Genomic DNA, 27,155 nt, shown 5'->3' with positions numbered 1-27,155 from the left:
ATCAGCTTCTGTTTTTCCAAAAACTAGGAATAGCAAGAAAGAAGTACCTTTCTCTCAAGACTTTCCAATGTTTCATGTGAGGTTTTCTCATTTTCTTGATTTGCTTTTAGGTGAGACCTTAAGTCTTCTATCAAATGTCTTTTCATAGTAAGGTCCCTCGCCAACTGAAAAATTCTGCACGGGAAGAAATTGGACTGGATATTACTATTAGAAAATTTGGTTAATATGCAACTAAAAGGTATAAAGGCAGTAGACAATCTATCATGCCTGCAGCTTTAGAATACTTTTAAAAACAAAAGCTGGTTCAGTTCTTGCAATTTACCCTGTTCTCAAGTACTAAACCCAGTTTCAATCTCTTATTAAACAGACCTATTTCTAAATATGCAATATATTTGTGATTTGCTTTTTGCTGGTCTGAACTGATATCACAATAATTCTTAAACTATTATCAAAAAAAAGGGAAAAATAAACCTGCTGAGCCCACAAAATTTAATTAATTAAATTCCTTTGATGTCTCAAACAGTCATTCAAACAGTATTTTTTGCAAAATTATTTTCAAAAGAAAGTGAAATGGGGAAGTCTGCTCTCATCATACTGAGCAAAACACAGAAAACTCTCTCCCTGTGTGTCAGATGAGATAAAATGCAAAACCTAGAAATAACACCAGCTTTTGTCAGAAACTGCTCAAAAAACCCCCAAAACTCTTATGTACTAAAAAGTAAGTTTGTTCAATGAGAAATTTATGCCTTATACAATGCTTCCAGTATAATAACAAAAATTAATATTTTAAATATAAGCAATAACGATATATGTATAGATATCTGTATCTTTTTCCAATGAAAGCAAAATGAATGGTAGTATGTTCAGGAATACAACACTGTTAATATAATGTCAATATCATATTAAAAAAAAAAAACAGGAAAAGAGTGCATCTAAAAATTTCTTTGATCTGTTTCACCTTTACACTCTTACTGTTATTTTGGTTACTATGTCTAACAGCTTATGAAAAAACTAGTATCTATTTTATAAAGAAAGCATGCTATCCTTTGACTATTTTAAATTTAAAATCTTATGGTGGAAAAATTAGTTTCACTTTGAAACAGAAAATAAACAATGAACACAATTTAACCATTTTAAGAGTCTACTTTTCAAATGAAATTATTTCCAATAAGTAAACTGCATTCTTTCTTTGATTAAAAAAATCAGAATGGTTAGAGGAGTTAAACTCTTGGGCAGACAAGAAATTCAGATACACTAATAGCTTTTTTATGGTTTATAAAAAACTATACTGAAGATCAGTATTATATCAGTTACAGCAGGTAGAATAAAAATCTCGGTGGCATACTTGACAATTTATGAATTTCAAAATGAATAGCAAACCTTAATCAATTCAAATAGAAACAAATACAACTGTCTTTTTGAACTTTTTTATGAATGTAAGAGTAGCTATTTAATCTTATTTAAGCATCTGAACCTTGACATGTCTCTTAGCCCCTAGGCAAAGAATTACTGAATTTGAAAGACTGTGTTTAACAGTGCTGAGGAATTCATTTCGACTTACATCAAGGATAAAATACTCTACTCTAGAGTCTGAGTTCTGACTTAAGGTATCTTTATTGCCATACAGGTACTGTAGCTAGCTAATCACTCATCAGTTTAAAAAAACCCGCAATTTAAGCATATACTGCTCCAGTTTTAAAAAGAACCCGTAACAGTATGCAAGGCTGCAATATAAAGAATACATCGCTCTCTTAAAAACCTAAGTACAGTTAACGTTGTAGCGATTTTACAGCTGCCACTGGGTGGCACCAGACACAATGGATAGAAAAGTGACCATACTTCGCTTGTAGTTCCTGAATCCGTTCTTCTTTTTCCTAGACTTGATTTTTAAGTGACTTAATGGTGGTCGATTGCTTAGCGGCTTCAGTATTCAAATTCTATATTGAAAAATATTAAAATATAAATAAAGTAGACTAAATATGATCACAGTCAGCAGTAAATTCTGAAAAACATTATCTGTGTAAATTTCCATGTATTTTATAAAGGTTCTTAGAAATTAACTGGTAAAAAGGAGCATTCTTACTTTCTAGCAACACTTAAGCAGAAGCACATTCCTTGGAAAAATTGACGAAAATCAGTACTTTTCCATTGTTCTAATAATGTACGGTTAATAGATGTTCCCCGGGACACTTGCAAGCACCAATCAGGACCACATTTTCTCTTGCATAGCATGGTCAGAAGAAAAGGTAACAGAAGAGAAGTAAAACTGGATCTTCATTTGAACTACATCTTTGAATGGTATAGTTCTACAGCACAAGGAGTCTACATCTGTACAGCACAAGAACGTCCAATAATTCCTTTCATCTTGAGTATTAGGAAATACAAGACAATTTACAAGAGTGGTTGTTTTCATGTCTCCTGAAATTCAAGGCACAAGACACAGACATTTCCATTTGGCTGTACTAACACAACAACAAGCAGGTATGATCCTAATTTTCAGGCACATGTCATTTCAGTGAAGGACAATTATACAGTTGTTGGCCATTCCTCGTTTGTATACAGTAAGAAAAGAAGTGCCTCTATTCCTCCATGCAATTACACATATCATCTACCCAAGACCTAAATTCAGATCTGAATCAGTCTACAGAAAAAAAAAGAAATTTAACTAAGTAGCCATCTTAGCAATCTGAGCATTGACTGCCATTGCTGAAATGGCAGCTCAAACACACCACACTCAGGTATTTAAGAACTCAAGAAGTCTTGCCAAAAGATACGTATTAAGCATATGCACAACATATATGTGTGCCTAGATGTATACCGATTCAGCCACTGTACTACAGCTTTTTACTCACTATGTATAAACAATAAGCAAACAGATCAGATATGCTGTAAACAAAGATACTTCAGGAGAATTTCTCTGCTAGGTGCAGAGTTGTAATGCCTATTAACATTAATGGCAGTATTGTACATAACTCTGTGCACCTCAAGGGGAGTATATATTCTTGTGTGCATAGTTAGATGTAAAATATTGTTCTTAATAACTTGTCTAGTCTATTTACTATTATTATAATGCGAGGTATAACCAGAAAATTGTTAAAATGATGTATGCTAGCAGAATATTCCTGAGTTTCCCAAGACCTGTTTGTGGAGCTTGAGTTCCATTAGTGTAAAGCACAGCACCCAGTTACGTGGTTTACACACCAGACATGAACTTGAGTATGTAGGTGGGCCCCTGCACATGTTCAGAGGCAAAGACATATGCTTACGGTATTTTGCTTTCAAACTCACCACCCACACTTAACACATTTCTTCCTATTGGCAGAGATACAAGGAGTCATTACACACAACATAAACACTGCAAAGACAGTGCTAAGGAAAAAAAAAAAAATAACAAAACCAGGTACTTGGAGATTTTGAGCTATAAGGAAAGCTTTTGCTACTTATACATTCAGATATCTAAGAGAGTAACTATGTGTCTCCTTTTTAAGTCAGCTAGAGAGCCTGGAACAATAATCGACAACCCTTTGACAAATTCTTCTGCTAAAAGGTGACTTGCAGGACTTGAACTAGCTTTAAATCAAGTTAAGAATTTTAGAAACTTGATTAAGTAGTTTTTGAGGCCCTTTTATTAAAAACTCTCATCCAATTCAGAAACCGGTGAATTTACTCTACTGCTTAGCATTTGGGGTCACAGACTATCTCCATCCTAAATATAGTTTTGCATACATGATTTATTTTTTCATTAAAAATTCAATATATCTTTAAGAAGGAATTAAAAGTCATGCTAGTATTTTTGATATCAGATTTATATATGCTTGCTAAATGTTTCCTCTGCTGCAGAAACAAAAAACCCTTTGATTTTTCAGCAATTTATTTTGCTGTTCACATTTGACAGACAAATAGAGTAGGCTTCTAGCATGGGTGCTACTCTTAGGCTATTTAAAAAAATAAATCCCATTTTTTTTATTTTTCCTACTTGCATAGATCAATTGACTGCTAGGTTTCTGTATAACGAAGATACTTATCTAAAAGGTACAACCCTAATTAACAGAAATTACCACTCACCAGCAACAGAAGCAGACTAGTCAATCCCAAATCTAAAAACAATACTCAAGAAGACAGTGTGTATGGTTTTAAGACCTCTTTCTCATAATTAAAGTACATCAGTTTATGTGCCTTTTCATGGCTACTCCCTGCTGGGCACATCTCTTTATCAATGTGACCTACCTTTACTAATCCCTGAATTTAGATGTTATGCATCCAGTGTGCAATAGCCAAGATCTGTAATACCATGATTACCATCAACAACGAAGAGGTCTGAGCATTACCCACATCTCGTGTGCTAGCACAGCTAATCCAGCATTTAGAGTCGGCTATGTTGATCGTGTAATACAGCCTTCTCTTGTAGCTGGTGCTTTGGCAGACCCTTTGGCTACTGTGGAGTTTTTTCTAGCAGCACGAAGCTGTACCATTTTGACCTTTTCTCTTTCTTCTACTATTTAACAGAAAACAATGGGAAAAACCAACTTTAAGACATTCTGTTGCAAATATATTTCCTCCAGTCAGAAGAAGAATTAATATGCTTGAGCGAGGCCACCTGCTGAGAAAGCTTTCAAAACAACACAGTTCAGTATCTACATCACTCACACGCAACAGATTCACCGGAGACTGAGAACTGAGATCATCAAGTCAGTATTTCCCTACCAGCTAATCTACAAAAATACAAATTGAAAAAAATAGTCCCTTTGAAGACAAAAGACAGTAGTAACGCACACACAACAGTGCTGCCCCATTAGCTCAAATTCTTTGCTCCCCTTTCACAGACAGCTGTTGCTTTTCTTCTTCGTAAAGGAAGAAAGGAATCAACTGAATTCTCATCTAACTAATTCCACAGCACCTTCCAACAAGATGTACTTTATCACTGTGCGAAAACCCAGCAAGTCTCCTTGTCTGGACTATTTGATCTGCAGGAATTGTTTTAATTGTAACTTCTAGTTCTGTCTATGACTACATTTCATCTTACCATCATAGGCAATCTAACACCTAAGCTGCTAATCACTGGCTATGATATACAAATGTTAGCATATGTGAGTATACGTATGTCTGCTTGACCCAGTTATGAACTACTGCTCATATAAATTATCCTCAGCACTAGATAATCTGTTCTGTCACCTTTAGTTTGCATTGCAGCTGTTTTATCTCTAAATCAATGTTCTTTGAAGGAGCTGGTGTGGCTTCACTCTTGCCAGCAGTTTGAGACAGGTGTCCTCTCAACTTTGATTTTCCTTGTAAATCCTCCTTTTCCTGTTGCCACTTGCCCAGGTTGCAGGTCAACACCTGTTTTACAAAGAGAATAAATAATCACAGTTTCATCCTAAAAATATTTCTGCTTGATCATATGAGATGTTTCTCCATTTCAGCATTCAAGAGGAATGAAACAGTATATATTATCCGTAATTATATTGCATAGCTGTTGGTTGAATTCTCTAGTATAGGCAAAGATCAAATCCAGCAGGAAAAAGAAGTCTAATTCCATTAAAAACAAGCCAAATTTTTTTAGGGCAAAATAATTCAATTTTGACTGAATATGTTACTGTTTTAACCACGACAAACAAAAATTATCATACAAAACTGTGCAGCAGTTACTGTTGAAACCTGTTTACCTAGACCCCTCTGGAATTCAGCAATTATTTTTACACAGAACATGAAGAAATACCACGATGTCTCAGACACCAGTGTGAATTAAGGGTCGTTAAATGTCAAATCTGTTATAATGGTGACCACTGAAGCTCACTTGAATTGCTGCGTTGACAACTGCTACAAAGCATACACCCTTCTCTTGGCTTTTGTTTTGGTATTTGTAGGGCTTGTAGAGGTTAAAGCAAAGTGGACCAGCTGCACTAAAGATCTCCTGGTTGGCTGGTCTTTACCTATGTGTTATTTCATCCCTTTCAATATATGCACCACAGCCAGAGAACCACATATTCCATAACCTTGACTCTAGGGCTGAAGTACTTAAGTGGTAAAAGACAAGCTGGAGCAGGACAGGATAACAGATGTTAGTTGTTTATTCCACTGGGTAGGTCTTACCACCCTATACTGCAGCCAAAATGCTTCTCACTTAGCAACATAAATGCAAAGTCCAATTAGCAGACAAGCCTTGTTAGGGATTTAGTTCAAATAAATACCATGCAAACAAACTCTGTCTTGTTGCACTTGACTGACAACCAACAAGACTTATTCAACTTTGTACCAATATATTTCACATTACTCCTTACAGAAGTAACGTTTTAAATAATGGCTTTAATTTAAATAATATTGAATGTTGTTCTGCAAAAAGGGGAACTGAAATAATCTCCATGCTATTGATTAACTTTCACAAAACTGTAGTCAGATGAAAGCTAACAATGGCCTAACAGCTCTCTTCTCCTTAAAAGGGTTATTAAAGTGCTATCTTATTATTCCATATAAGACTATAATATAGTAGCTTAACATAAGAAACAATTGTACAAAATTGTATTGAAATATCTCAAAGTGCAAAAAAACCCTTACTTTGTGAAGAATCCTGATCAGAAACATGAGAAGATACAGGACAGCTTGAAATAGCTAAATGTGTGCCTGATTATAAGCTGGTGCCAGACAAAATACCCAACCAAAAAAAACCCCAAACCGTAGAAACACACAAAAAACCCACCCCAAACCCAACAAAACATGAAAAACCCACCCCAAAAAAACAAACAAAAAACCCACGAAAAAGTTAAGGAGAGTATTCTATTTTCGAGCAATTTATTATTTAACTTACAAATTAGATTTTATACAGCTTGATGTTATTAGAAAAAGAATTAATATATATGTGTTTATAAAAACACTCCCATGACAATATATATATGTGTTTATAAAATACACTCTGATAATAATCTGATTATCATATATATACAGCAAAAAGAGAGTCACATTTATTCCCATTATGAATAAGAAAAGAATGCTTGTAGATTTTGCATTAGCCTAAAAAAATATCATGGGTACAAGGTAAATTCATCTGGCATTTAAAGTTAAAACTCTAACAGTATTTATTTCATATTCACTAAGTGCACTTATTAAAGTCAGTGGGCATTTACATATGTATCTGAGGTAAGTACTGTTCTTAGTGAAAGGGTTAATCTTTCCATTACCTTTTGTGTCTGCTGTCATTAAACAAGCAATAGATACTGTATTTTCGAATTGACTATTCCTTAATCTGATATATTATTCTCATAATTAATACATTCTCAGAGTAAAAGACAAAATGAGGGCTACTTCAATAAGCAAAACCAGTAGTAGTACAGAAGGACATAGTATAGAAAAATAGGAGGATTATGTTAATTTGTCCAGTATAACCAATATTTCTACATGCAGAATTTCATGATTCAGTGTCTCTATAATAAATTATTCATAAAAAGAAAAGCAAGAAAAAAAAAGCATAGCTAGATCAATATCTCTGTTCAAAATTAGAAATGCCCCAATATCTGCTCAAGATAACTCGTGCCTCTTAGAAGTATCTTATGCTACTGCTCCTGACAATATGCATCAGTTCTAAAATGTCATGACTTGCACCAGCCACATTCTCAAAAATCATAATGAATATATTCAAAAAGAAAAGGTCTTTGTGGGACTGTTGCTAAAGACGACAGTTATAAAAACTACTTAAGGAGGTAGAAAAAAAAGAATTTGAAATAAAAATCTACATAAATTCAGAAACAGCGTAAGGACTACAAGGATAAAGTGAAAGTAGCATATAATGTACAAGACCCCCAACTCGCAAAAGGAGACAGGCATGCAATTGCAATCAGAGATTTCACAGAAGTTGTCTCTTAATATTTCTGTAGACATTGTAAATGTACTACAGGACTGATAATTCTACTGCATTACTCTTGTTTTTAATCTATTGAACGGTTATGTGAAAATCCTGTGTAAATCCATGTGGGATGTAAAAAACAGCCCTCTTGCCCTATAGAGATATTTATGCCTAAAAGATATTCCTTGCATTTACTTAAGAAATAAGTTTATTACCCTGGTGTTCTTTACCGCTCCCTATATTTTAGGTCAAGTTTTTTATTATTTTTTTTTCTTTTTTAGACACAATGGAAGTTTTGTGTGTGTGCTACCATGCACACAAATCCTAAATGACAGAATAAAAAGAATTTACTCCCGGGGAAGAGGTCACCAGGATGAAAGGTAGAAGAATCTTAAACATCAGCTAGACCAGATGTTGGTAAAGGCAGCCTACCGCTGTTCCCCTATGATGTAGTGGCCTTTGTCTGCTGCACCCCCTCCAGAGTGTTTTTGGCTTAACAGATGTTTATAGGTTCAATATTTTAACACCCATCTATCTTAATCTCCTTGCTCCTGGTATACCCACGACACTCTGTTCTGCTGTTCACAAAGGAGTAGTGATGAAACCTCAGTTTCTATGTAGTCAGCATAAAACTTGCAGTGACTCAGCAAGGCTTTTTACCCTCTGCTCAGAAAGACAGCTGTGTGGATGGCCCAGTGGGTTAACACAGGAAGTTCCTGGAATGGCCTATTGTTCCTTGGCATCACAATCACTCAATAAGGGGCTTTGAGCTCATTTTACAGAAGTCACTATTCTACTGCAACTGCACGTATGAATATAACATTTCTGTTGGAAGTAGCTGATACTGGATTCCTACTGAAGTCACACAACCCCATACATTCATATTTGCAAAATAAATTATACAGAAAAATTATAAACCAGGACGTAAATCAAACATTCTTGATACACTTTTTAAGCAGTGACATAATCTTATTTTGCTTCTCATTTCGTAAACCAGCTAAAGCTAATATACTGTGACGTGTAAAAATCCCACTTGCTGTGAAGCTTCCCACCCTAAAATCCTGGCAGACGAGAACATTTCTATGTCTGTAAGAAAACTGAAGTTAACATACTCATTTTTCTTTTCTCTAAAAATCTTGCTACAGTAGGTAATAAAATACATTTGCTATGTGAGTAGCTCCGATACAAAGTTCTATTTTAGAATTTAATACTGCTTCTATAAACATTTTATACAGAGTAGTATTTTCTCACAGTTTCAGCTCAATCACGGAAAACATACAACAACATGAAAAACAAATGCAGTACTTGTTGCACACATAAAACATAAAATAACTTTTCAAAGCATGCTTGCAGGCAGACAGTTACGTAGTTACAGTTTTACTCACTCTATCAAATATTATTATGACGTAATGATAAACCTATTTACAATATCCAAGACAAATTTATTGTGTCAATCCCACTAAACTTGACCTTTTTGCATTCTCTTGAATCAAAACCTGCCTGAGCATGATGGGTCATAGAAAAAAAAAAAAGCTAAAATTAATAAAGATGGTATGTAGCTCTCTGAAAAGATACATACCAGACTAAAAAGCTGTGCTGAATACTTAATGTGATCATATAGAGAAAAGGCAAATAACTTCAAATCCTCAATCAAAGTTCTTTTCATGCAAGTGCTGTAAGTCGTTGATTACTTAGTATTCTAGACATGAAAATAAAATATCAAACCGAAGTCTTTGGTGACTTAATATCCCATCCCTAAAATGAAACAAAGACCCCCCAAAAGCAAGGAAAACTTCTAAAATGTAGAAATTATTTGTCATTTATTCCTCTGAAATTTTAGTAAAATCTACAGAATCATTATTAGTTGTAATAATTAGTTGTAATTTTTTTCAGCCAATTGCAGTTATCAGGAGCTGACTATTTCACAAAATGTCAAATAAATGAAGGTAATATAGAGGACTTTTTGCCAGTGCTTTAGCTAGTTGTTAGACTTCAGTAGCCTTTAGAGACCATTAAGTACCCTTTGGCTAATTGGCCAATGGTAGATTAATCCTCTTTTTATTCTAGCAGCACTATTTTAACACCCTTTGCACTCTGTCAGTGTAGTATCTGAATGACAAAATAATATTGTGCATGAATAATAAGTAGAAAAGTTAAATTAACATTTCATGTTTCACATGCCATACCTATGTGTCAGGGAAAAGAACCCTCTTTTAAAGCCACTGACATTCAACTTTTTTAAACAATCTCGTGTTGACACCTTACTGAAGTGAATCTTCCTAATTACTGCTAATTGCCTATCAAGGAAAAAAAAAATCTTTCCTTGAAGTGCAGTTGTCTAGTATAGATGAACACAGCTCCAAAGTGCATAGTAAAGACAGGCATGACACTTGAGGTGTGCTACATTATTATAAGGTCATACTAAATATGGTTTGCAATGAACAAAGCAGCTTTTAAGGATGTTTAAGGTACTGAAAATGTCAATCTCTCATGAAGTGTTTAAATTAGTTCCCAGAAGAGAAATACAGACATTAACCAGCAGATAAGAGGTATATTTCTCATCTCAGGTATTTTACTAAAGAAAAACATTTGTCCTATTGATATTGGTAACACAATTGCAGTTCATCTGCTTTATAAAAGCAGTGTTTACGTTGGAATGGTCCTTTCACACATACGAATTATAAATTCAGCTATTATTGGAAAAACATTTGTAATCACTAACAAAGACTCCTAGACTCATGGATTTTGAGTATCTTCTTAAACATGCTTAAACATGTGCTACTACTGATCAATCATCTTTTATAAAGGGCTATTTACTGTATAACACTTCATAAACAAAGGTTTTACCTGTGATTTTAATTCAGGTACTCACAGTTAATCTACAGCTAAATTTATTCTACAACTTATAAAAGCCTAGTGTTGCAACATCTGGCTACAGCAATTTATTAAATAATACAAAAAGAAAATCAATTGAATCAGTCCAGACAGGTCCTTTTTGAATTTTGGTTTGTTTTATTCTTTTTGTAAATACTAGTAGTATCACATCGATCAAGAGCAGAAAACATAAATATATTTTAGAGGAACACACAACACTCATATATAAACAAATTGGCTAATACATTCTGGGCCCAATTCTCCAAGAAATTATCTGCTCCTATAACAACAGACAAGTCTGAGTACAAAACTGTGTATTATGCAACCAACGATTTTTCAAATAAATTATAGAAAATAAGAGAAAACTTAGTAATAATATAAATCACAATTTTTTAAGATGATGAAAATGCTTCTGAAACATGTAATCTGTATAATGATTACACCAATTCAAAGATAAATGCTTTGTCCTGCAGCAATTCTATTTTAGCCTTAATTTTCTATCACTTTCATTTCATGTCTATGTACAAGTAAACATTGCTGTATCCCATGCCTAATTTCTGTGCGTATTAAGAACACTATCTTGCTTTCATACTAAAGCAGATGCTGCACTCCATCTGTCCTTGCAAATTTCAAAGGAATATAAGGAATATTAACTATTTATTTAACAGTACTTATACAAGTATTTCATAATGATCACTTACATGATCACAACTATGTGATTTAATTTTTGTAGTGATTGATTTTCCAATATGGAGATGTAAACTCACAAAATATATAGTGTGCAGGACACTGTCTGCAAGACCTTAATATTTCCAGAGAAAAATTATAGAACTTTAAGAAATCAATATTAAAAATAAAAATATTCAGTATTTCAGTATATACTATCTTATCTATTTGAACTTATTCGAAGTATTAATACCTACCAGACATAACACAATACATTAAAATGTTTTACTACAAATAAATTAAAAATGAAAATATAACTGGTGACATTTCATGACACTTTGTCCCGTTTGAAAATATCTGAGTATTATGGCAAACCAGTTGTGAAGATGTGGCTGAAGTTCAAAACCAATGTTTTCATGTACCCACCACTGCTGTTTAAATAAATACTAGTATTCCAACACCTAACATGCCTGTGCACATTATTAAGATACAAGAAAAGATTTACAGCTGATGCATAAAATTTGCCCCAAGATTTCCATGGCTGTGTACTTACTAGGGGATTTTCAACATAAGACATGATATCCAGGCAATCTTTTGTAGTTAGGACCGGGTTTTATGGCATTATTTTTTTTCAGGACTACACAGTATTTATCTGATTTCCACCAAACACAAGAGTAGGGGCAAACTCATAAAGCTTGAAATTTGAATTTTTCATCTAGGGTCAGGGATAGTGCTTGCCATATTCCCCCTGCTTAATCTTAACACATCTAAGCACTGCAAATGAACTACTTGCATGAGAGCCAGTCAGGGAATTTCACAATCCCTACAACTCATTACAAATTTAACAGCAGCAATACTAAGTATTCATATGTTTCAGATAACACATACAAATATGCTGTACTAAAACTCATTGGGGGAAAAAATTAATAATGCTTCCATCTGTTTTCTGTATAACTCACATAAAATAGAGAGAAACCAAAATGAAAATGCTATTTTAAAGACTGTGTTTAAACTTTCTTTTGATTTACCCACTTAGTTTCGAAGCATACAGCTTTATATCTTTAAAAATTAAAGTTATTTTTAAGAGAATATATAAGAAAAAAAGAAACAAAAGAACTGAAAGAATGGCGAAATATTAATTTAACCTCTCCTCATTTCCATCTGTTTTAGAGTAAACCATTTTCTACTGAAATATTTCTGCATCTCAAATGTAAGTGGGCAGGAAATCTGTGCTTGTAGGGAAAGCTGTTCCACCTCCCACATTACTCCTTATGTATTATTTTCCTTTGCTTAAATTTCAGATTTTCAACTGTTAAAGACCATTCTCTTCCAACTTACTTTGAGGAAGTGATGTAACTATTTTAAAATAAAAATTACTAAAATGTATGTAGGCTATAGGCATTCTCAGAAGTTGGTTGCAATATTCAAGGAACAAAATTTATAAAGATAGCTCTATGCTTATTTTTGTTTAATTATTTCAGCATCTTATTTGTAGCCACTTCAGATATCAACAAAGCCAAAAAAATGTCCTAAGAAAGTTTTCTTACTTGTTTTTTTGCAGACAGCTGTGTAAAAGCAAAACATTTTAAATATAAACTGCATTAACAAACTTAGGTAATGGAAAAGTTCTATGTTCTCATAGAGAATGAAAAATAAACAAGAAAGAATTGCAGGGAAAAAAACCATTAAGTATCTGGAAGGAATTTTTCTAGACACATAAAGGTGATGTTATATAAATATTTATGTATTATTTACATTTTTATAAAAGAAAACAAAGATATTGCTAGCCACTTCTGAGAGGTATGAGAAAGTTGACGACAGACATTGTGGTGAGGATGCAAAGACAGGAATATTTTTCAAAATTATGAACTGCATTTAAAAATTACCACTAAAATGTACTTCATATAAATTAAACTGGTAATTCATCCCTGGATTCTTGTAAATGAGCCCCCACAGTCTTATCTTTAATTTGTAATTTATGTTATCATTGGAACTCTTTCTAAAATTACAGGCATAAATGAACAGTTTAGAGTAAAATACTCTTTATATTACTATATTACTTATATACTATTTATATTTATTTAATATCTGAAGAGACCATCAGAAGAGAAAGCCATGTTTTCAGTCTAATGTGTAAAGTGAAATATATTTTCCCTTTATCACGATTATCATCAACATTATTACTCACTTGGGCAATTTATTATTTTCACATACATGAACAGTTTGAGGACAACACTACAGTTCTAAATCCCAGCTTGAACCAGACCTACAGCTGCTGCTCCTTAGTAGTTCTCTCATTCTCTTCTGCTTGCTTTACCAAGGTAAGAGCATAGACAAAATCACCCATTTTGTGTACATAATACCCTAAATTGTGTACACAATACCCAAAAGACCACAGGACAACCTTTCAACCAAAAATAAAGAGAACACTGTGCACAGTTCAACCACCAAAGAGTAGATGTTTTCCCAGTGCCTGTGAATCTTGTGAGATGTGCTATGGCTATGGCTATGGCTAGTCATACAGTCTCCACTGCTGAGAAAGGAAGGAACTGAGGCTCTTGGCACATTAGGCATCAAGAGTAGAGTGGAATGATGCAAAATAAACCTGAACATGACACAAGCTATGGGAACAGTCCATGACTCCCTCATTAACTCCCAATTAAACCTTAGGAGAGCAAATCAGACTGTGTAAAACATTAGTAAGAAAGCATAAAAAGTCTTCTACCTCCTCTAGCAGTTACGGAGTCCATGAGGTTCAGGGACTCCAGGCAAACCAGCATCTTGTCAAAACCACAAAATTCTTCCCTTGGGTTACAAGGACAGTAAGAGTGTCTGACTTTGGTAGGGATGCCATAGTATCCTAGGAATCAGCACTCATTGTCTGCAGCAATGGGGAGTCTAAGGCAGAGAATAACTAAGACAATCCCAAAGAGGAAAAGCTGTAGATAAATATTTTTAAAAAGGAATCTCAGGTGTAGTTCCCTTGTCTCAGAAGTGTCTTAGTTGTAACACTTTTTCTACTGCTGTTGAAGATGCCTTGGTTCTTGACTCCCATTCCTTTATGCCTACAAAGTCCAACCCCACCCACCCCCAAAACAAAAAAAAACCAGCAACAAAAACTTAACTTTAAGAAGGTTCGTGCATCATCCTTGGTGAAGTGATAAGAATGGCTTGTAGTCCTGGCTATGGATGTATGTTTTGAAGTTTCTTCCTATAGTGGAAGGGAGTAGCCAGGACAACATTAACATTGAACACATAAGCTTAAACAGAGGATTGTGAGAATAAGAAACTTGGAGTAAGATGCAAGCTGTAACAAAAGTGCCAATTCCCTTTGTGCAATATAATCTAGACAAAGAAATCTCACTGTGACAGGTAAGAAAATAGGGTCAAACAGGAAACTCGTGCTTTGCAGACCTATCAATGTTGAACTGGTGATGGTGACCATTCCTCTTCTGAAATCCAGGAGTCCAAAAGAACTCCTGTTCCCAAAGGACAAGATGTGGGAGCTGTTATGGTCCTCCTTTCTGATCACTGATAAACCCTACTAGAAATCAAAGAGTAATAAAATGCATGGAGGAAAAGGAGAACTTGGGAGTCCAAGGAGTAAGACTTTTCAAGAATTAGCTTCTAGATCCATGGTTCAAACTCTTCTCAATTAAGAAATCTTTCCTGTGCTATCTTAATAAAAAGCCCTTCCATTTGAGAATGAGGGCAAATAAAAAATTAATTGCTAAACAAGAAAGTGATGTCAAGAATACATTAAACATAGCACATGGACCAAACAGTATAAGCAAATTATTCCTGAAAACTTTGGTATAAATGCAGAGAAGATTCTCCTGGCAGCCTTCTTCCATGTCCTCAGAGAGAAAATTTGCATTATCTATGAGTGGTCCTTCTTGAAAAATTAAATCCATTCTCTTTAAAGGATATGGAAGCACAAACTGACCACTAATTTTAAATAGTCTTTAATGTGTGGAAAGGTGGGTGTTGCACTCCTTCAGTCTTTACCATTAATCTGTTATTATTTTATAGATTTCATTAATTATACAACTTCAATCTTTCCTCACTGTTGTTATGTTCAAAACTAACTAAAATTCTTGTTCCTTCCTTCCAGTATGTGTTTTGTGTATGGTGCCAAACCAAGGTGCAATATTACACAGAGTGCCTTGGCACTGCTAAGTAGAAAAAGAAACATCCTCTGTGAAATTCTCTGTAAAAAATGCCTGACAAGCTAGCAATGGTTCTGCTATGAAGAGCAGTAGCTTGACAAGCTGGTGGCCTTCATGCTATGAAGTACCATCTTTGTGTTCCTAAGAAACATACACTGGTATTTGTTCAGCCTGTGGATCTTTGCAAAATAAACACGCATATCCACAAGACAAAATAAATCCCACACGCCAAAACAAAATCTCAAGCAAACAAAAAAGCCATGACCCAACCCAAAAACCAACCACTATTTTGACTTTTCCCACAACTTACTGAGTTTTACCTTATGGTGGATGTCACATATGGTAATCTTTTAAAGGGAGGGATAACATGTAAAAATTAAGGCTTCATATATGCAAATACTTTTTTCATGACCAACAACAACAACTTCTCCCCTCTAGGTTTACTTTTTATGTACAAATGTTGGAAGAACATTTGAAAAAGTAGATATCAAGAACATTTCTGTGGTCATTCACAAGCGGTGTTTGAATTAAATCTTGATTTTGTCTTGTGGGATTCAAACTACAGAAATTATTAGAAAAATAAAAGAAAATCCTTGCTAGCTTTGGAAAAAAAATACTAAGACAGCCTAACTGAGAACTTTCACTTCAATAAAACCTGCTTCTTCTTACTTTAACTAATAACTGATTTTTAAAACAAATACGAGGAGATATTTTAAAAGATTTAAATGCTTAAAATTGAAAAATGTTTGCAAATATGTATTTTTTTCCCCTTTTCCTTCATGGCTAACTTTGAAATTGTTAATATTATAACTGCTTTAGAAAGAAAAAATGAAAATTAAGAATTGCAGCTTTTTGTGCCTTTTTTATACCTGAAAAAAATTTTTTAAACTGAAACACCACCTATAAAAATGTCTGGAAAATTGACACTTGACCCTTTACAAATATAGAAACATGGAAGTTTGGGATTTTGTTATATACCTTAGCTTTACCTAGCACTTTTTAAATGACCTGCTTTTGATATTAGCAAAAAATGTGCAGCCTTTCTCAATCATATTTATAAAGAAAGAAAATGCATAATTATCAATATTACGACAGTTTTATCTGTGGAGACTGTCACACATCCTTTCCGACCACTATTACTTAATGAGATCTTACTGACAAACATTAATTGACACACATCTCTACCTGCAAAAATAAAGCAAGGGAAGTTAAATTTCTTTAGAAAATTTAAGCAGAGTCTCCTGCTTGTAGCTGCACAGGAATCACCCATTTGCTACAAAGAAAACAAAAATTACACACTTGCAATGCTTAGATCACTTTTACTAACTTTAAACCTTGTTTTCCCTAGTGACTTGAAAACCAGCAGTATGACTACACTGTACAGGGTGTTCCTAATGATAATCATACTTTCTTCAACACCTAATACAAAACACAGACATTGTTTTAACAAATATAACTTGGCTGACCTAGAAGATGGGATGAAGGAATAAGAGAGTCACGTCCAATTCCTCATGGATTCTCAGCTTGAATCCTGGATTTTGCACAGTTTACCTTACGAACATGATCTGAGTGACATTTCACAAATTCCTGGATAAATGTTGCTACACTCTGCCAGCAGAGAGACTGGCTGTGTCATGCACAGATCAATAACAGCACTGTGTTTCATCAGCCTCAAAATCAAAAGTGCTTCATCTGGCAAAAGCCATGGCCCTTGAGGATCTGACATATATAAAATGAATACTGTACACATGATGTCTACTACAAAAGCTGCTAGTGTAAAGACAAGTCTAGAGACGAAAAGCTGAGTATATGTAAATAGGAAAATATGTATTTGTATATATAAAGAAGTTTTAAACTCCATTTTATGAAGAGTGTCACAAATACCACAAAGAAGCAACTGAAAAACAGAAATGAAACAAAACTTTTATGACACCTGGAAGAAATATAAAAACACAGGAAAATCCAATATTCACAATCTTTGCAGGAATTCTCAAGAAAACAAAAGGACATTTTGAACTGTACACAGTAATATCTATGAGAGTGGGCTGCAATAAAATGCACTCTAAGCTATACATAATGCCTCCTTATCAAAATTATGTTCATTGAAAATATTCTTTTATCTTATTCAGAGTAACTACTCAAAGTAGAAGTCTTGAGACTGTCAGTCATCATATACTATCATCAGTCCTCAATATAGGTTTTCCTAAAGAAACAACAGAAATTTATGTCTCCTACCACTTAGACTTCCTCGTATCTAACAAAATCTTTTGGTGACAGAGCTTGTAAAATATTCAAATAAGTGCAGCACTTGTAGAATTTTAATTGAAGTTACTTTTTATTATAATGCTTCTCCCTCATTTTTCTCATAGTAAATTTAGTTTTATTATTTTTTTCTGCCAAAGTTTTTATTGCAAACAATACATTGAAAAGTAAGTATTTTTATTCTTTTGAAACCAAGCCTTTAACAAAATATCTCGAGTACTTTATCAAGATTTTGACTCAAAAAAAAGATATTAAACTATCTCTATGCCCCCAATTAAAACAAAAAGCTTTTTCCTTAAAAAATGTCATGACTAACTCACTAAAAACATGTTTCCTTATGCTCAATCCTCCTGGTAGAATATGAAATAAATATTTAAAAAATCATAATTTATCTTTTGTTTTCTGCGTTTTCCATACCAAGTTACATACTACCTAAATTAAATAGCTTTAATCTTCTCTCAGATCTGCAATCAGCAACATTTAAAGGGTTTTACAAGACTAACATTTCTGTGTACATGATACACAAAAGTCGTTTTTCCTTCTCTGCATATCTTCTGCTTTAGACTAATGCTCTTTAAATGCTCCTGTTACACACCATGGAACAGGCATTTCCTTTGGGTTACTTCCCTCATTTCAACATCCATCTTCCCTGTGCCATGGCTTTATATATGTATGCCTTCAGTGGTGATGGCTTCTTCCTCTGGCTCAGAATTTCTCTTCCTTATAACCTGACATTTGAACGTTATTATGGCACTCCTGCTTGGATTCAGGTAGATCCTTAAAAACAAGTGGTTTGATTTATCTTAAATTTATCATCCATCTCTTTTCCACAGCATTAAACTCATTTTAGCATTAATTACAAAAATACTGTTGCCCAGCTGAGCTCTAGGATGTAAATGCACCTCTTCCATCAGTTCTTCAGGTGAGTGAACAATGTTACTGAAGTTGAGAATTTACTTTCCTGTCCATACCTCCCATTAATTCAGCTCATGCCATCAAACAAATCCTCTCTCTTCCTGTTTCTTTTTCATGCATCCTACAGACCCAATATTTTTTTTTATTCCTTTAAGAAAGAATCTACCCACTGCTAACCACAAGCAGCTGATTTCTCTCTAAGTCTTCCTTTTTAGATTAGTTGGCCAATATCATGGCATTTGTCTGACTCCAACTGGCAATGGTCAGTTACAGTCACCTAAAAATTACAGATCTCATATCTGGTATGTTTCTATCTTCGGTATTTTTTCAATCTTCCTTTGCTAGACAGAAGTCTCTACAAGATTTCTTTTTCTTAGATATTTAAACTTGAGTTACCTGTTAATCTGCTCTCTGAAAACCTTACATTGTTCTCTGGAACAATGTATTTTCAGACCCTCCTCCTAAGTCTTCAAATGTTTTCCTTCCTTTAATTTCTTTCTTGGATTCTGTGTATTGGAGCTACACATTATTCTAGACCAGTCAAATTACACCAGTGAAAGAAAACATAATCTTTCTGCTCCTCTTGTACAGACTCCAGTTTCTATATTCGAGGATAGTATTTTTTAAAATGGCAACGGGAGGTCATGCTCAGCATTACCTCCTAGGACTCTCATTTTTCTTTAGTGTCCCTGGTTCCCAGGAGACAGGCATTCAGCCTCACTCAACGTGAAACTCGAGCAATGTATTGGTTTTCATTATGATGTAATGATTTGCTCATTAAAAACACTGTGAGATCATAATGATCCATACTTTTCAATCAGACTCTGGTGGATGATTGAAAGCTTAAGAGTAGTTGTCAATGACTGAAGATATCCTGCTGCACTGGCTTGGATTTTTTACGTTGCCACCAATTTTTAAAAAATGATTGAAAGATTTTACTTTGAAAACAAACAGCAAAAAGTCGTTTATTTCATAGTCTATCCAGATAGAATAGATATGTAAGGTGTAAACCATTATCTTGGTGAAAAAATAATGTTATCATTCATGTGAGGGACCAACTGAAAAATTAATTTCATGGTACGTGAGATTCTGAGCTAGTGAAAATGATTAAGTGGTACTTATATGCATCAATTTAACCTTAAAGCATGAATTGAGACATTGAATCTACACTGTGTTCCATGTAGCAGTGCTTAGCTCCAATCCAAATACTAAGTAAAACCAAGTATGATGAAGACAATTTTAGAAATTTTATTTCATATTTACATTTCAATAAGCAATGACTGTTGCACAGAGCCACATAACAAAAATGACTGAACATGCTTACCAAACTTCTGATACTTTCAAGTCATGGAGCTATTTTTTGTAATCCCATGACCCTACTCATCCAACTTAAAAAATGCAACTTTTCAAATAAAGAACTGTCTCTTACCAATTCCCCTAGTCCATGTATGTACTTGCTAACCATACTAAGCACTCTCCTCCACCAATCTTATGTTCCATATCTTCACAATGAGAAGAATTTATTTACCAGACTACGACAGGAGCAAAGGAAAGGAGAAGTAAGGCAGAAGATTCCATTAGGAGAGTGCAGGAGAATCAACTCACTTAAAGTTCACAATACAAAATTATCTCTCCAATTTCTCATGAGTCTTGAAAACTTTTCCAAAGAACATAATCAGGAAAACATTTATCTAGGCTGGGAAAGAGAGAAAAGAATGACTGTTAGGTAAAAATCAATCACAAAAGCCCAGCAAAGAGAATTGAAACTTCCAAGGGAGGATATATGGCTGATGGAAACCCAAAGCAGTTATTTCTTGCATGTTATATCGCAGTCTATCAGAATACTAAATCACACAATATTAAAAAAAAAAAAATGCAGCTACATCCTCTGTTGTTGCTCCTTCTCCAGAAGTTGAAAACAAAAAGGAACCTCTCACTATAGAGAGATCTATAGGCAAGATTAGAGCAAATAAAAATTTTACCACAATAAGTAGGATGTCTTGACATTTCCATGAACTCAGTGGAAATAAGCACATGCATAAAGGGTTTAGTAACTTCCAGAGTTAATAGTAGTAGTTACTAATAATGAATAATTCATGGACCGCTCTGGTGAACAAGCCTAAGAGTACCGGTCCAATTCCAACGCAAACCGGTTTTCTGTGACAATCCGTAAGAAAATCTAATATGCCAGATCTGAAATGTAATCTCTTGGCAACATATGAATTCCCAAATCAGTGAACTTCTTTGTGTGAGATTAAATGGTGAATAAATATCCTCTGACAAAACCATATATTATCCATAGAACTTTACACAGTAGAGAAGGTTCAAGAATCCAGTGTAGCTTTATGCTTAACTTTCATTAATGTGCAGGTCACAGTGAATTCAATGAAGACACTCCCCTGAACACAAAAGGAAATCCTATTATGATAGTATATGTTGAGCTTTTCCAGGTCTCAAGTGGTATCTTATTCAGGAAAATTTTTACAGGAAAAAAAAGAAAATTGAGTTCTCTTTTGGTTCATGGTGTTTTTTCCAATAGTAGGATAAGAGTCAATACAAAGGAAAGTTTGATCAAATCACAGGGAAGGTGGAGAAAAATAAGCTCATATCACATGAAATTAAAAACATAAAAATTACAGGATTGTATCTTCTGGATTTCATTTCAATATGCATACAAGTATGTCATATCATCTATATGACTGTTCCATTACTATATTAAACTATTGGATATAAATATATTCGATATATTTACAGATATGTGTACAACCTCTGTTTGTAACATTACAATAACATGCTAATTCTTTTGATACAGGTTCTTTCTTCTAATATAGAAGAGTGCTTTTTAGGATTTCTACATGATACAGCAATATAAATTGTTCTTATTGTAAGCATATTCTCTGAACTTCACATAGTTTTCACAAATTTTAATTCATATTATGTTTTTCTAGAATTTACCTATCTCTAAGTTATTTCATTTTGACAGGAGTATAAGTCTAGCAGTCCTAGTTCATGCCAACTGTTCTTTTAAATTTATGAATGAGACTCATTCCCTACATGCAAAGTACTTCAAATGCTGTTCATCAATAATGCAACATGTCTATTGTCATTTTTCTTCAAAGATCAACATAAATTGTAAAAAGTATTTTGCTTTATTTTTGTTCGGTAGTGACAACACAGTTTCAGGATAAATATATTTTACATATAGTTCTGTTAACAAAACAGACTTCAGGATGCTGTATTTGATGCAGCAAAATATCAAAATAATTAAAAAATTTTGGTGTAGATGCATTTTAAAAGATCAGTTACTCTCATTTTTACCCTTGGAAATTCCTTATTTTATTTCCAAGTCAACTTAAGGAGCAATGCTGAGTCAGTGGTTAGAGGAAGTATTAGAGATTTCCCCATTTAGTAACCATAGAGTTTGAGCAAACATATTTGACTAGCTGATTGTTTCTTTCCAGGCAGAATTTTGGAGTAGGACTTGAAAAAGGTGAATTCTAATCTCAGAGAGTGACAGAGCATTTTCTGTCTCTGTTCCCAGCCTTTATGTGACTGCATACTCTGATTTTCAATTTATCTGGTTCAGCAAAGCTTTAATAAAACTGCAACAGACCAGAACCTATTCTTTTCAATATTGTCAATTCAACGCCTTCAAAAAGTACAAGTAGGGCCCAGAAATTAAAATTAAATTCAAAAAAATTGAGGTTTGAAGTAAATTACAGACAATTTTTCCTGCCTGCAGACAATGGCACTGCTCAGGTCTGGAACAACACAGTGAGTCTTTCTTTCAAGAACACATAGACTGGGCGTGTATTTCGAGCTTTTAATTATATACTGCGCCTGCAAAGAGATCTTTTCAAGACAAATATAAACAAGGGTAAAAGCAGTGTGACATCAGAAGTAAAAAACCAGAATTTCTCAATCAAATTTTGAGAAAACATCAGTCTCATCAGTTCAATTATTAGATGAATCTCTGCTGTCTTAGACTGCATTTGCAAACTCTGGAAAGGTCAGCAGTATATCCTGGTTTACCACAGGTTTATTCCTTCTGGTTTACCTTTCCATTTCAGCTGCATTTTAAGAAAAAGTAGAATAGAAAATTTGCTGGTTTGATTTTTAAATATTTTTAGAAATCTTCTTTACTTCTTTTTGAGTACTGCGTCCAAAGATTACAGTTCTTGTAAACTAACCTAAACTACTCTTACCAAAAGTAGTTAGGAAAGATTATCTATACGCTTCTATAGAAGAGGGCATAAATCACAATTCTCCTCACATTCTTGGGAACAGACTTTTCCTAAACAGCTTCACAGAATTCTTTGGTTGTTCCGTTACAATCTGTGCCAAAGGTGGACAGCTGCAGAAATAATTTTGCATCAGGTTTGGCAAAGTGCTAAAGACGACATATACAGGGTTTTTATTTTTAAGATACATACAAGTAAGAGGTTCCAGGCTGAACTTTGCCCTGTAAGAATGGAAAGGAACATTGTTTAACAGAGCAGAAGCAATTTGAATTCTTATTAGATTATTTTTTACCTATTAAAATATGAAGTCATTATTAGCATCTCTACTTTGACTTTCTTTTACTACTTATATATATGAAAGTCAGAATTCCTGCATATGCTACTGACGTAGTAGTAACTTCTTGCTAGGTTTATTTGAACAAATTACTATTTATGTTTAACTTGAAGTCTTGCAAATTTCAATTATTCTAAAACATCTAATAAAATTTTATCATTCAGATCTTCTGTAGGTATCATTAACATTATCATACACAATGAGAAATATCTTTTCATGCTACTAGAGAAAGAAGAAAACCCAACACTTAATTTAGAAGATGTGACACTAAATGTAGAATCTCTTATGAACTTAATAAAAATGCACAAATGCCCTGGAGTACATCCATGTAAGAGATTTCAAACACATAAACCCAGGACATGGATCGAAGCGTTTTGACAGGAAACAACCGGAACAGTCTACAAGCCTTTCTAACTGGACAATGTTTATCTAGAAAGCCCACAAACCTGTCCAAGTAATTACACATTTGCTGGAATGAACAAAATGTGAGGAAGTTTCAAAAGCAGTTCTAGCTACCGCAGGATAATTACAAATAGCATTCAGTTTATAATTTCAAATTTATTCATAAAATTTACTTCAAGGAAACCACAACCATACAAAAATTGTTATATAAATAGCAATACATCTTTAAAGAGTGAAAAACCCTTCATGAAAACCAGAGTCTAAGCGAGATCTTTGCATAAATAATAGTTCTGTCAGTAATTTCCAATGCATCTAAATTTGTCATCAGTTTCTTCTTTGTTTCAGTTTAATTGAATAATGCTAAATTGGCTGACTTACTTATATTTGGGTACCATAAGAGGAGTGAAGCTGTGATGCTGGTTTTGCAGATGCAACACTGAATTCTGGCCTGTCCTTTAATACACTGGGCAATAAAAAATAGTCAAGAGAATATGTAAAGAAAGCCACAACCTTTAAAGAATAAAAAGCTTTCTTTAGCACTTTACTTTTCTGCTTTCCATGCTCATACTTTTCAATGCTTGAGATAATCTATTAGATAAACAAACTATGAGCTCAGGGGGAAAAAGTTCCCTTAAAATTCAAAGAAAAGTGAAAATCAAATAGCTAAAATAAAGTTTGGAGGTATGTTTAAAATGCTGTCAGAAAAAAAGTGTTGTCTGGGTCACAGTTAAAATATGCTTCTAAAAAAAATTAAAAGCTTCCCAATGCAGCAGAAGTGTATATATCTGCAGGAATGCATCTGAAAAAAACTTTACTTAAACATTCACATTATCTGCATTTGACAGGTTGACTTGTTCTTATTCTGAGATTCAAATTTCCTACTGAAGTAGACTTACACAGGCACTTTGCAAATGCCCACAGTATTCCACAAAGCAATGCAGCTTTCCTGTGATATCACCTGAGAACACAGGAGAACTGGAGATGCAAAAGTACGGTACATTTCAGCAGTGGGCCTTTGAATAGCCTTGACACGAATAAGAGAAGCACCAGTGACTTAACCTGCTTATGATTTTAATTTCTTATTCAATATACTTTGTCTGGATTTTTGCCACAAGAATGACACTGCATAAAATTATTATTACTGTGTTGTAAGCAATAAATACACTCCTCTTATAAGCACTTAATGGTAGAAATTAGTAGAGAAGAGGACTAAACCTTAGAAAAAAGATCCTGAACTTTTACAACCATTTCTTTCAAATGCTTTTCTTAGAAACTAAGAAAATGCTAAATACCATTGCTTCTGCATTAAGTATCTGCTCCAGCTGTGATTTCTATACACCAATAACAAAATGTAACTACTGTACTTCTGTACAGATGGTCTTGACTCAGTGTTAATGTGAATCCTTAGAGAATGCAAGTGTTGATTCTCACATGTGCAGTCACTTCACAGCCATTTTTTTTAAATATGCAAGGAATTGCTTTTGCAGAAATGAAACAAAGATATCTACATTACTGCAAAGCATTTATAAGGCCAAACAAAACTAGAACTTAAATCCAGAATTCCGAACTCTTAAGAGCACACAAATATACACCTACATACATGTCTGTGTGGATCTTCAAGAAAAATACACAAAACCATGCATGTATATATATTCTGAAAATCAACAGATGCCAGACAGTCCTTAGGTTGCATGAACTGTAAAATCTGTCTCAAAATGAACATCTGGAACATTTAAATCTTAAATCTAGAGTCGATCTTCTAGATTCCCTGGGGACTATAACAAAGGACTGACTGCACAAACATCTGTCCTTGTCTGCTAAAGGATTTATTTTCTTAGATAAATTCAGACAAAATGGCATCTTGTCCAAGCCATTATGTTAATGTTTACAGTTGCTAGACTGCTAAACTTACCTTAGCCTAGGATCAAAATATTTAATACACGTTTACGCAGAACTTTATGGTTATGGCAGTTAATAGAAGCTTATTTTTGGATATTAGTAATTTTGGCACTCTTGAAGTATTTAAGATTACCCCAAATCCAGAGATTGTGTCAATCTTTTATTTCTTCATGATTTGACTGCTTGTTTTTCACCTTCTACCTCTCGAGAAAATTCTAAAATCTAAAGTAACAAAAGTATTAACAAAAAACTTAACAAACATTATTTCCCTTGCAGTATCTTAAAAGTTCACTTCTAGATAGTATTTCTTACAAAAAACCCCCATACAAGTCCCGCACACAAACATGTGTTTTACAACCATTTGATCTGTCTGAATCAGAGTTCTCTCTCTAAAACATGAGTCTACCCTGCAGTGACTGTGTAGGTTCTTTACCTCCTTAATTTTCAACTGGCAAGTAGCCCAAGCCTCTGCTTTAAATTTCCCACTTGGTAGCACTAGTATGGCACCTGAAGAGTAATTAGTTGTAAGAAAGGGAATTTGAATTGTTTGCTGAGAAGGAAAAAAATGTGCATGCCTAATAAAGATTTTTTCCTTGAGTACCTGCAACACCATTTATTTATTTTTGCTTAGAATGCACCACCCTTTAAATAGACTAGTGACCATTTTTTTTTTTAAACCTTCCAGAAAAACTGAGTGATAGAAAACCAGTTTGGTTTTAAAGCCATTCTGTTTTCATTTTAGTCAGTCTTTTCCATTACACCCGCTCTTCCGTTACACAAATTTTGTCCCCTCCGCCTTTTCTTTTTTTTTAACCAGTTCCCTGATAACAGCATTTTCTATTTAATTTCTCACATTGCTCTCCTATGGACACCTAAGGAGTAGTCTTCTAGGAAGGCAAATCATTAAGATGTCTCAGAAATCAGAAGATTTTAGCTAAATTACACACGTAGTTCCCTGTGAAGTTTATACTGTCCATGAAACTTTGTATTATGATACTGTTTGTAAGATAGGCAGATCTCCACTGGTTCCAATGACCTTGGAAACACTTTTTGAACAATTCATTACACATATATAGTTATGCAAAATGAGTAACAGAAATGAAGTTTTCCCTCCTCCAGAAATTAGCAGTTCCCTAGCCCTAAGAAAGTGAAAAGTGCTGCTCCTGATACTGCTTCTGCCTTCTGTGCAGACAAAAACACAGAGAAGTTTAAGGGGGAGGGGATTTGATTTCTTTTTTAATGTCTGCCTCCTTCCAGCAAGTCCATCTGTTGTAGCACTATAATTCTGGAAGCAGGATATGTGTGTGACCAACAGGAGACAATTACTGCATAAGTGTTTGTTGATTCAGCTCTATAAAGGGCAGGCCAATCACTACAGTATGAACAGAAAAGAATTCCAGCTGAGGAGCTGCATATAGATTAACACAAAATACATATATACATGAGAATGGGGAAAACCAGAAAGGAGTAATAGCACGGAAAAGGATTAAGTAGGAATGAAGACTGAAGCAGAGAAGAAAGTTGGTGTCCTTGGGCTGCTAACTAAATACTTTTACTAA

General features: G+C 34.1%; 1 protein-coding gene across 1 annotated transcript in view; it reads right to left on the bottom strand.

The window, feature by feature from the left end:
• Positions 1–27,155, bottom strand: part of CNTLN (centlein) — a gene marked incomplete at both ends in the record, with an annotated part of 190,581 nt that overhangs the window by 30,648 nt on the left and 132,778 nt on the right. The window contains 4 exon segments of the mRNA XM_082301670.1: positions 48–174; positions 1,840–1,874; positions 1,878–1,937; positions 5,173–5,337. Coding sequence (XP_082157796.1) covers positions 48–174; positions 1,840–1,874; positions 1,878–1,937; positions 5,173–5,337 — 387 coding nt within the window.

The sequence above is a fragment of the Coloeus monedula genome (genome assembly GCF_965178545.1).
Source record: "Coloeus monedula genome assembly, chromosome: Z".
Classification (NCBI taxonomy): domain Eukaryota; kingdom Metazoa; phylum Chordata; class Aves; order Passeriformes; family Corvidae; genus Coloeus; species Coloeus monedula.
The sequence above is the reverse complement of the archived record's forward strand: the minus strand, read 5'-3'. Positions and strand labels throughout refer to the sequence as shown.